The 11,479-nt window shown below is 49.9% G+C and overlaps 1 protein-coding gene across 1 annotated transcript in view; it reads left to right on the top strand.

Annotated features, from left to right (window-relative positions):
• Positions 1-1,227: 1,227 nt before the first annotated feature.
• Positions 1,228-11,479, top strand: part of PDZRN3 (PDZ domain containing ring finger 3) — a 267,871-nt gene continuing 257,619 nt past the window's right edge. Inside the window, exon 1 of the mRNA XM_052637657.1 lies at positions 1,228-1,950. Coding sequence (XP_052493617.1) covers positions 1,228-1,950 — 723 coding nt within the window. The remainder of the gene's footprint in view (positions 1,951-11,479) is intronic.

Here is an 11,479-nt window from a genome sequence, read left to right as displayed (position 1 = left end):
GGAAAACCACTGAGTAATAGCATCAGCACCACTTGGAGGCTCTTTTTCACAAGCAGGTTCTCAGACTCCACCCCAGACCTACAGGATCAGAATCTGCATCCACAGTAAAATTTGAGAAAGAATGCTCTACAGGGTCTTCAGGAGTAGTTTATTTTTTGTCTTTTCTCAGCCTGAGTTTCGTCAATTGGAATATGGAAATATAACAAAGTGCATACAAACGGGGAAAAAAACCTGAAAGAAGACAGTTCACAGGAGCACAGGAGTGCGGGGGACTATGGGGGAACTTCTCGAAGTTATACACTGTGCAGTTTTCAACAACGTAAGACCAGGGTTACTTCTTTTGTAATGGGGAAAAATAATTTTAAATACAGCTGACGCTCTCTCACAATATTGTACTGATGATTTTTAAAGGGACCACTGTAGCAGGGCCCAGCACCATACTGCAGTGCAGACAAGTCAAAGGTGTTAAGTGAACTGGGTGGAGCCAGCCAGCAGCCGGTAAGCAGCTCTCGTCTCCGAAAACTGGCCCTCATACACATTCGATCTCAGCACCTGGAAACCTTGGCCTGGCAAACTTCGGGATCCGCTGAACCTCAGATCTGACCTGTAGTTGCCGGAGCGTCCCGCCGGCTCTGTAACTTTCCCTGGAATAAAATAAATAAATAAAGACCGTAAGTGCTGAAATAGCGGACCCCACACTAATCTTTCTGCAGTCAGCCACGGAAAGAGGAGGCCGGGGAGTGGAGTCGAAAGTCGCAGTCTGGCCCGGACGGGGTTCCAGGGAAACTAGTTTGGGCGGCTGCAGCATCCTTAGAGGCTAACTCTGAGCTTTCTCAGCTGGCATTTTGTCTCCTGCAGTGAAAACTGCAAGAGAGAGGAGTGGAGTTTCCCGAGGGAAGGGCTCAGGCTGGCGTCTTGGGCGGGCCAGCCCCCTCGGCGAGCTTCTGTGTCTTCCCACTTTCCTCCGCCTCCCTCCCTCTCTCCTCCCTTTTGCGTCGGGCGGGCGGGAGGCCGCAGAGGCAGAATGTTCTTGCGCACGCGCTCGCGCAATTACGGCCGAGGAGTTCTGTTCCTCGGGCATTTTCCGAGGAAGTCTGGAGCAATTAGGCTCAGTCCGGGGAGAGCCAGCGAGCGAGCGGGCGGCGCTGCCGGCGCGTCTGGGCTGCCTCGCTGGGAGGGAGGGGGCGGCCGGCCGCCCGGCGGCGACCCCGGGCCCCGGCCGCCACCATGGGCTTCGAGCTGGACCGCTTCGACGGCGACGTGGACCCGGACCTGAAGTGCGCTCTGTGCCACAAGGTCCTGGAGGACCCGCTGACCACGCCGTGCGGCCACGTCTTCTGCGCCGGCTGTGTGCTGCCCTGGGTGGTGCAGGAGGGCAGCTGCCCGGCGCGCTGCCGCGGTCGCCTCTCGGCCAAGGAGCTCAACCACGTCCTGCCGCTCAAGCGCCTCATCCTCAAGCTGGACATCAAGTGCGCGCATGCGGCGCGCGGCTGCGGCCGGGTGGTCAAGCTGCAACAGCTGCCCGAGCACCTCGAGCGCTGCGACTTCGCGCCCGCGCGCTGCCGCCACGCGGGCTGCGGCCAGGTGCTGCTGCGGCGAGACGTGGAGGAGCACATGCGCGACGCGTGCGACGCGCGGCCGGTGGGCCGCTGCCAGGAGGGCTGCGGGCTGCCCCTGACGCACGGCGAGCAGCGCGCCGGAGGCCACTGCTGTGCACGGGCCCTGCGGGCGCACAACGCCGCGCTGCAGGCCCGCCTGGGCGCGCTGCACAAGGCGCTCAAGAAGGAGGCGCTGCGGGCCGGCAAGCGCGAGAAGTCCCTGGTGGCGCAGCTGGCCGCCGCACAGCTGGAGCTGCAGATGACCGCTCTGCGCTACCAGAAGAAGTTCACCGAGTACAGCGCGCGCCTTGACTCGCTTAGCCGCTGCGTGGCCGCGCCGCCCGGCGGCAAGGTAGGCGCCCGCCGTCCGCCCCGACCCCCTACTGGCCCTGGGGCGCCTCCCAGTCCCTGTGGTCTTGGGGTTACCGGGAGCTTCCGGGAGCATCTCTGCCTCCCTCTTCTAACTCTCCTTGCCAGATAGATCGCTTTGAGCCGGTCGGGGAATCAGTCTCACCTTGGGAACTGTTGTCCTTACAGATTAAACTCAGGGTGAAGTATAGCTGCAGCAGCTTCATCGGTTCTGGAAAAACTAAAAGGAATTCGAGAGCAGCGCAGAGTTGAGTGAGTGTGGCTCTTGAGTCAGAACCCTGTAAGTGCTTTGGTACAGATCAGATGGATGATCTTGGGCAAGTCGTTTAACCTCTTTGAAAGTTGGGAAACAGGGTTCCTCTACACGTGACAGGAGATAACATACTGACACACGCGATGTTAACTATATCCATGCACCCTCAGGCGGTCCGGAAAGAATCAAAGGAACCCACAGCCCAGCCCGTGGAGACTAGGTTAACAAGGTTGCCAGAGGAGAGGCTGCTGGAGTAAAAGCTGGATTCCAGTGTGAGCTTTGCTGCCAACTAGCTGGCTGACCTTGAGCAGGCTGCTTAAGCTTTCTCAAGTTGGAAAGTAGGGCCCTAGAGATGTGACACGGGGTGCGGGGGGGGGGGGGGGGGGGGGGGGGCGGTGAAACACTGCCAGGCCTCTCCTGTGTTACTCCTCCAGGGATTGAAAGAATTCCAGAAAGAATTAAAGGAACCGCCACCAAATATAAAGTAATAATTGGCATTGAGGCCTCTGGAGTTAGAACTTTTTTTTGAGTCTGGGCTCTTGGGTAGTGTTGTGGCTTAATCCCAGGTGCTTCAGTCTCTCTAAATGTAAAATAGATTCTTTGCCTGCTTCAGGGAGAGAACATATGAAAAGGATCTAGCAAGTTGCCCTGTAGAGAGCAAATGCTCAACAAGTGTTGCCTGTAATTATCTTTACCCTCCTTCCCTTGTAAGCCGTCCCCCTGTTCTGGGAGTTGGTATAATTACAACAGCCACTACTGCTGGAGGCTTGCCTTACTCCAGGCCCTATGGTAAAGCTCTTGTGCTTCTCAGCTGTTTCCTTTTTAATCAAGTAAGGGAGGCAGGTTGCTTCTCGTTTTGCAGAGGAAGAGAACTCAGGACCAGTGAGGGGCAGCCCTGGCCCCGAGTCATGGCTTTGAGGTGGCAGAACTGGGTTCCAAACCCACGGATGCCCAAGCTCTTAGCCATCATCGTGTCACTTCTCAGTGTAACCACAAGTGCCATTTACTGAGGGTTTATTATGTACCAGCCACAGTAGCAAGCACTCTGCATGCATTCTGTATGTAATCCTCTGAGATGAGGAAGCAGGCACAGGTCACAGAACTTGTCCAGAGTCAAACGGTGACTCAGGAGACAGAGCTAGGATTCAGATTCCACCTCAGTCGTCAGCCTTGGGCATTTTGACATTTTGGACCCCCAAATTCTTTGTTATAGAAGGCTGTCCTGTGCACTAAGGGGCATCCTTAGCCTCTACTCACTGGATTCCAGTAGCACCCCCTACCTCTAGGTGTGACCACCAGAAATGTCTGCGTGTGTTATCATGTATTCCCTGAGGGGACACAGTCAGCCACAGAGAACCAAGGTTTCCCTTGATTGTAGAGGCCACCTTTTCACCAACCGGTGAGGCACCTGGGCCATATCGCTGCCACTCTGGTTGCCTGTTGCAGGGGAGGAGAATGTGTGTGCCTGAGGGATCCCCAGGGGCCTGCGTCTGCTTGTCTACTTCGCCTCTCTGGCCCTCTCCCAGCCCCCTCTCCCATAGCGCACACTGACTTCCCCCCTCTCGCCTCCACCCCATCCTGGCCCCCTGCCTGTCTGTCAGCTGCAGCCCCAGCAGCTGGCCGGCTCTGGGCGAAGGGCAAATATTTACAGCTGTGAGGCTCACCCAGGACCGCACAGGCGTACAAAAGACTGGTGTGAGCCTGCAAGTCCCCAAAGCAGGGGGCCAAGCTCTGTCTACAAGCAGGCGCCGGGCTTGGGGTGAAGGAGTTCCCGGAGTTTCTCCTGTTTATGCTGTCATCTGGACTTCCTGTGGAGTTTTAAGTGATGCTTATTTATAAACAAGCCATTCACTTCCCTGGAGTTTATACATCATTCATTGTTAAGCTGGTTTATTATTTCTTCTTGCCTTTCTGTTTTCTTTCTGGAGTGTTTGGGTAAACTCTCTCTCGGAATCAAAAATATGATACTTGAATCAAAATTATGGATGTTTTTGAAGTTCTGTTGGGTGAGTCAGGAGGATAATCAAGGGCATTAAGCTTGGGGACAAGATGTTGCTTTCTGAGCTTACAGACAAAAGTTTCCTTCTGGAGTTGGAGTGCTGCTCAGGACTTTCATGGACCTCAGTGCTGGCTTGAGAACAGCCAAGAAAGGCCTGGCTTGAAAGCTGAACTCATTTTTCTGGCCTCAGACCTTGGCCGTCTCAGCCTAGGCCTTAGGGTAAAGCGCACTGCTTTTGCCTTAAAGTTAACCCCTAGTCACCCTTGGGGAAAGCTTTTGCTGTTCCTGCATCTGCCAGACAGACCCCCTCCCACTGCAAGCTGTTTAAGAACTTGTTTATTTCATTGGCCGGACTCTGCTCCCACCGGGTACTGTTTATTCTCTTCTAAAAGGCAGAAGGATTTATATTCCTTGGAAACAGGCATGCACAAAACTTTTATTATTTTTTAAAAAGTCCTATCACTTACCTCTCTGTTAAGAGCTAAAGTAGATAAGAAACACTCAGAAGATTTTTCCATACCCCCTTCTTCAGGGCTTTAGAACTTGTACCATAAAATGATCTGGCATTATTTAAATAATCTTAGATTGCAATTTTTGATATCTGCTGAAGAGAGGAGTCTGGCACGCTATAGTCCACGGGGTCGCAAAGAGTCAGACACCACTGAGCAACAAACACTTAAGCATTTAGGGTTTAGAGCTAGGATTTGGCATTGATTGTTCTGCTCTGAAAGGTGAGCTGGAACAGGTCTTCTCAAACCTTCATATGATTGGAGTCACCTGGAGATGAAACAAGATATTCCTGAATCTCACCCTTGGAGATTCTGCCCCATCAGGGGCTGGTATGGAGCGTGAGGTTCTGGCAAGTTCCCAGCTGATGCTGGGTCACCTAGCACATTTTGGGTAACTGCTTAGCTAGACAGAGAGTTTAGGCTCAGGTATAGATGTAGACCAACATGTATTCTTTTTCTTCGCACAGTTATGATTTTACTGGTCATTGTCTTAACATCTCTTCCTGAATATTTTATGAAGGACCAGTACATAGTTCTCAAACCCAGAGCGCCTAGCAGTTGTATGATCAGTAACATGGCCCAGAAAGTCATCTTGAACCAATCTGCAGCCCTATCCAGGCTACAGAAGACTTGGTGAAACTATACTTGAAGATGTTAAAGAGTTTGGCTCCCAGCCTCAGTTTCCCACCCCGACTTTCTACCTGATTCTAAGAACAAAGGCATTCCACAGCAAAAAAAAAAAAAAAAAAAAGTCTTTGACTTTCTGGGAAAGGGAAGGTTCTGGGCATAACTTTCCTTGGAATTTTTGAGAAACTTGAGACTGAACCTCAGTAGCATCTGCTCTTTTACCCCCACATTCAGTCTTTCATTAAACCTGGTTGATTTTACTTCCTGAACACTTCCTGAGTCTGTTCACTGCTCTCCAGCCCCATCAAATCATCACGTTGGTCCAAACCAGGATTTCCTGACCTCAGCACTGTTAGCATCTTGAGCTGAATAATTCTTGGGTGTGTGTGTTTGTGTGTGTGTGTGTGTGTGTGCGTGTGTGCATGCATGTGTGTGTGTGTGCGCGCTGTGTGCATTATAAGATGCGGAGCAGCATCCCTGGCCTCTACCTACTAGAAGCCAGGAGCAATTCTCACATCGTGACAATCACAGATACCTCCAGACACTGTCGTTTTCCCCTGTGGGATAGAAATCAGCCCTGGTCTCAACCCCCATTACCTCTTACCTAGACCAGAGCTGTTCCCTCTCTGGATCTTCTTGCTTCCTTCCAGTGACCTCATGCTGGGAATCATCTCTTAGAAATGTAAATCTGATACCCTGCTCAGTCACTAAGTCCTGTTTGACTCTGCAACGCCATGAACTATAGCCCGCCAGGCTCCTCTTCCCTGGGATTCTCCAGACAAGAATACATTTCCTCCTCTACGAGATCTTCTGGACCCAGGGATCAAACCCACATCTCCTGCATCGGTAGGTGGATTCTTTGCCACTGCGCCAGCTGGGAACTGCAAGCCTGCCGTGCCGTGAGTTCCTCTTGGATGGATGTAACGTGAAGCACACTCTGGGTCCTGCCTGCCTGTGCTCTTCTTTGCTTTAGTCTCTCTTCCTGGGTTCTGTGATCTCTGAGAATAGACCCATGAGCTCCTTCCTGCCACTGGGCCTTTGCCCTCGCTCTTTTTTCCCCTAGGAATAGTCTTTCCAGTTCCTCATCACTAGGTAACCTAGGTAACCAGCAGGTTTTCCAACTCTTCACCTTCTACCCCTTGCCTTGCTGTTGGCACTTCGGGTTTGCTCACGGCTAGATAGCCTTTCTATGCTCTCACCATCATCACCCGCAGAAGGCCCTCCCTCTCCGGCCTGACAGACTAGGGCTGGTACCCTGAGACTCTCCCTTTGGTGCTCCGCCTGCATGGCCTCTTCAGTGCTGTGACTGAGTAACAGGAAGAGCCATTCATTTTCTGTGAGGGACGGTAAAGGAAGGACCGCGTGTGCATGCTTCAGGGCTGTGTCCCGGCACCAGTCCAGTCTCCAGGTACCCTGTGAACTCCCGATATGTCTTCAGTGAATAAATTCAAGATCGAAAGGGTGTCTTGTCAGCCGTCAAAACTTTTCAGATTACTGACCAAGAGCGAGCTTGTTAGTTTGTTCTTAAAAAAGAATGAGTTTTCCCGTGACCTGCAAGTGAACAAAATTGTTTCCAGGTTTGCGGGAGGCATGCTTTTTGTTTCCCCGAGATCCACCCAGATCAAATTGTATAAAGCCCCAAATCCCAGAAACAGTTTTGTCCGTTTCAGAACTCCTGGAGATGAGTGAATCTATAATAGACAGTTGTATGGAAAGGTGCTCCAGATGTCCAAACACTTTGAAATGTGTCTATCAGAGTGTTCGCAGTTCAGCGTCTTTTCTGTTTCTGAAAAGCATCAGGAGAATGACTGTTCCATGCTGTCCCAGTTCAGCTAAAACAACTTGTGGGCTTTGGCATCCATTTCATTCAGTGCTATATAAAGAAAACTAGGATTCAGCTTACAGATGTGTTTCCCAGCTACACTGGCTCAAATGATCATAACTGAATAATAGGAATTGGGAGTTCTGTTGCTGTCTATCTGTAAGTGGTTCTTTCTGAGTTCAGAAATGGTGTTTGCTTCTTTGTAAAAATATTTGATGAGAGAGAATCTATTTATAAGCTGGTTTGTGTTGGCTGTAGACACGGAGCTTAAAAGGAAGAGAAATAACATTCATTGGGTTTTACTGGGTGCCATACACTTAGGGTGCTTTGTGTATGTACACACATTAACTTCCCCGTCTTATTCATTTGGTAGATGGTTTTGGGGGTGTTTTTTGGTAAGAGAGACAGATTGTAAAACACTATAAAACAGCTGGGTTCAGGCTAGAAGTTGTATCGATTCAGATTCTAATTGTGTAGAGATGTGAACCCAGAACCTGATTCCAAGCTGTTACCAAAATAAGACAGTATTTTCTCCTGAGGCGGTGTCCCCTCCAAAGGCTCATGCAGGTTTCCAAAGGGCTGCTTCTGTATGTGCCAGCACTGTGTAGATTAGAGATGTGGGTGCAACTTCAGAAAGACTCGGCAAACTTAGTACCCACAACCCATAACAGATGCAAAAAGAAAAGATTCTGAAGGTCAAATAACTTCCCCAGTATCATCTTCTGGCTCCAAGTTGGTCCGATGGCTTGTGGTTCATGGTGATGAAGTGGGTTCACCCCGGGCTGTAATTCCCATCTTCAGAGGTCTGGTGTGGAGCACGTGGAGTATAAAACAAAACAGGTTCTCACTGTAAAAGAGAGACAAAAGTAAACGAAAAAGATGGTGTCTTGGATGGAATCATGCCTCATTCCCTAATTTTTAATCATTCCCTAATTTTGAACCTAGTAAGTTAAAGAGTGGCTAGTGGTAGGAAGCAAATGAAATTCTTCCAAATGTGTTCTTTTGGGTTAGCTTCTCACATGCTTACACACCGTGTGCCAGGCACTGGGATGGGCACTGCTGGGTACAAAGGGGAATGTGCACAGCTTTCACCCCTGGACTCGTTAGACACCCACTTGTGTCTTTGAAAACACCATGTTGTTCTGTTCTTTGCTCACCCGAGTTGTGGGTCACCTCTGTCCCCCCTGACTAATGGGGTTCTAATAAGCCTGTTCCAATAAGAAAGGGAAGTGGTATAACATAATGATTACTCTTGTAAAGAAAATAACTACCAGATGGACCCGGGCATCCATCTTTCTCCCCCACCCCGTGAGTCTGTTTATGGGGAGCCTAAGGGGCGGAGCCTCAGTGCAGCCCGTGTGTACATGGGCCCTGCACTGGTCCCTTCTCCAGGAAGGGGAGTCTGATGAGCTTTTTCCCTGGCAGAGGACCTCAGGGTGTGCAGAAATGAGTCCTGGACAGAGGGGTCACCCCTAGAATTTTGAGAGAAGCTGTTTTCAGGTGCCCTGTGTCTCTGCTGTACATGATCAGGAAGGGGGTGAAGTCCCATTCAGGCTGTGGGTCACGGTTGGATGCAGGCCTTGTGTCACCGGCAGCTCCAGGGTACCCTGAATTGAGCTGGGGTGTGATTAGTATCAAACCCTGAAGTCAGTGATAATGCAGTCTCCTGTGCTCCTTCTGCCTCATTGTTGAGGGTCTCTGGGAGGATCCTCTAACCTCCTGTTAGCCTTAATTGCCTCATCTCTAAAATGGGCTAATGCTATGTCCATATGGGACAGGCTTTAGGATAAAATGAAAGTGGTTTGAAAGTGTTAGCTGCTCAGTTGTGTCCAACTGTTTGCGACCCCATGGACTGGAGCCCACCAGACTCCTCTGTCCATGGCATTCTCCAGGCAAGAATGCTGGAGTGGGTTTCCCTTCTCCAGGGGATCTTCCTGACCCAGGGATCGAACCTGGCTCTCCTGCAGGCAGGATCCTAATCAGGCTTACCGAGCATTTGTTGAACATTTATTAAATACCTGTAGGTTTGGAGTTCTTCTCCAAATAAATCACTGAAGGAACTTCAGAAATTGGAGATGGTTTAATGGAGAAGAAGGAAAGGGATCTTTTACTCAAAGGATCACAGGCTCATTGCAAGCCTCAGTCTGCCCCTGGGTAACCTGTTCTCTGGGTGTCTCTTCTCTGGAGACTTTGAGAAAGAGGGGTGTTCATGTCAGTTGCACTGTATCTGGGTAACAGCTCTGGGCTGTACCAAAAGCCGCAAACAAAATGTGCTTTCTGCATGTTTATGTGTATTCATTTGTCCTTCTGCAGTTACCAAACTAACGAGGGGTCAGTTCAGTTCATTTGCTCAGTCACGTCCGACTCTTTGCAACCCTATGGACTGCAGCACGCCAGGCTTCCCTGTCCATCTCCAACTCCTGGAGTTTACTCAAACTCATGTCCGTTGATTTATTTGGTGATGAGAACCAGCCATCTCATCCTCTGTCACCCTCTTTTCCTCCTGCCCTCAGTCTTTCCCAGCATCAGGGTCTTTTCCACCAAGTTGGCTCTTTTCATCAGGTGTGCAAAGTATTGGAGCTTTAGCATCAGTCCTTCCAATGAATATTCAAGACTGATTTCCTTCAGGGTTGACTGGTTTGATCTCCTTGCAGTCCAAGGGACTCTCAAGAGTCTTCTCCAACACCACAGTTCAAAAGCATCAATTCTTCAGTACTCAGCTTTCTTTATGGTCCAACTCTCACATCCATACATACATGACTACTGGAAAAACAAGAGGAGGGGAGGCAGGCCAAAGTCCCACCATCCTGTAAGTGGGAACATAGGACATTACAGCTGGGTAGCCTTTGCTTTGTCTCTGATTTGGAGGAGAAAATGCTCTGGGTTGGGTGACTGGATGGTCACATCTCAAAAACTGAAACCACCTTGCAGTCCATCAAGTGGAAATGTGAAGATGCTGTAGTACCTTAACACAACCTTAGTTTGTTGTGTCGGTGAAAATGTCACCTGGAGGTGTTCACCAGAAAAGCAGATGAGCAGATGATAAAAACGAGAGACACAGTCTTGAAATCAAACTCATGCAAATAGAGAAGTAGACTTGGGGGTTTCTCAGGTTATTTAAATATAACAGCAACAGGCTAAAAATATGCGTATATTTTTGGCCTAGGGCAACACTGACACTCTGTACTCAATTTCTGAGGGTATTTTTCGAAACCACCTTGTTTGGCTTACAGATGCATGTTTCCTAGTCTATGGCTCCAGGAAATCTTTGTTCCTTTCTGCCTGTCCCCCCATGCCCTTTATCTCTTTTCCTCCTATCTCTCTCCATCCTCCCTATTCTCATGGCAGGAAACATGCTGCTAATACTTCTGTTAATCTCACCCATTTCCAATTTGTTTTCAAGCATCATTCCCACTCCTCTCTTTGGTCTTAGGCATGAGCAGTTTCCCGTTCTGTTCTTCCTCCAAGAACCCCTTCTTTAGAACTGAGGTTGCAATTACAGGGAGGGCTTAGTCCAGGCTGCTTCCCCATTAAAAACATATTTCGACTCATGAAGAGGACAGAAGCATCTCCGTTCGGGGAAAGAGAAGGCATCCCATCTCTTTAGGAGAGAATGTCTGGTGGCCAGCTCTGTCTCCTGGTCCCCCAGCCCCACCCTCCACATTTTTGCCCTCTCTTGTCACTAGTCAGCAGACAGAGCTGTTTCCCAGCTGTGTGAGTCTTTGAGAGCTTCGCATAATCTGAGGCCGAGAGGTGTCGCGTCATCCCAGATATGCAGACGAGTGGTCAGTCAATTACAGTGCTCACAACCCGCCAGGCAGCTTTCCAGTCGAGCCAGTTCTCAGCTGCGAGTCCCACGGCGGCAGTAATCAAGGAACACCCGTCCCTGGGCGGAAAGGAGTTTGTAGAAAGGACCCACATTGATGGTGGCATGGATAGACTTTGGGGGCCGCCACACAGATTAGAAGATGGCTGGCGTCCAAGTTTCTGAGGCCGAGTTGTTTGGTGGAGAGCAGTGCGGTGACTTTAGAGCGATGCTGAGAGGAAGAGGGACTGTGCCGTAGAAAGACAGTTCACATTCTTGGACTTAAAACAAGAACAGCCACCATATGGTGTCTTTCTGACAAAGGACTGGTGACTTCTGCGTTTTCACCATGACTTATTTCCCTCCTCTTACTCTTGTCCAGTGAGACCTTAAATTGAGCAGATTATAAATCGGGTGTTTTTTTAAAAACACTGATCTGGTAGTTACATGTGGGAGTATAATAGCCAAGCATATTTTCAGCAGAACTGATTGTATAT

The sequence above is a fragment of the Budorcas taxicolor genome, chromosome 1, assembly GCF_023091745.1.
Source record: "Budorcas taxicolor isolate Tak-1 chromosome 1, Takin1.1, whole genome shotgun sequence".
Taxonomy (NCBI): domain Eukaryota; kingdom Metazoa; phylum Chordata; class Mammalia; order Artiodactyla; family Bovidae; genus Budorcas; species Budorcas taxicolor.
The sequence above is the reverse complement of the archived record's forward strand: the minus strand, read 5'-3'. Positions and strand labels throughout refer to the sequence as shown.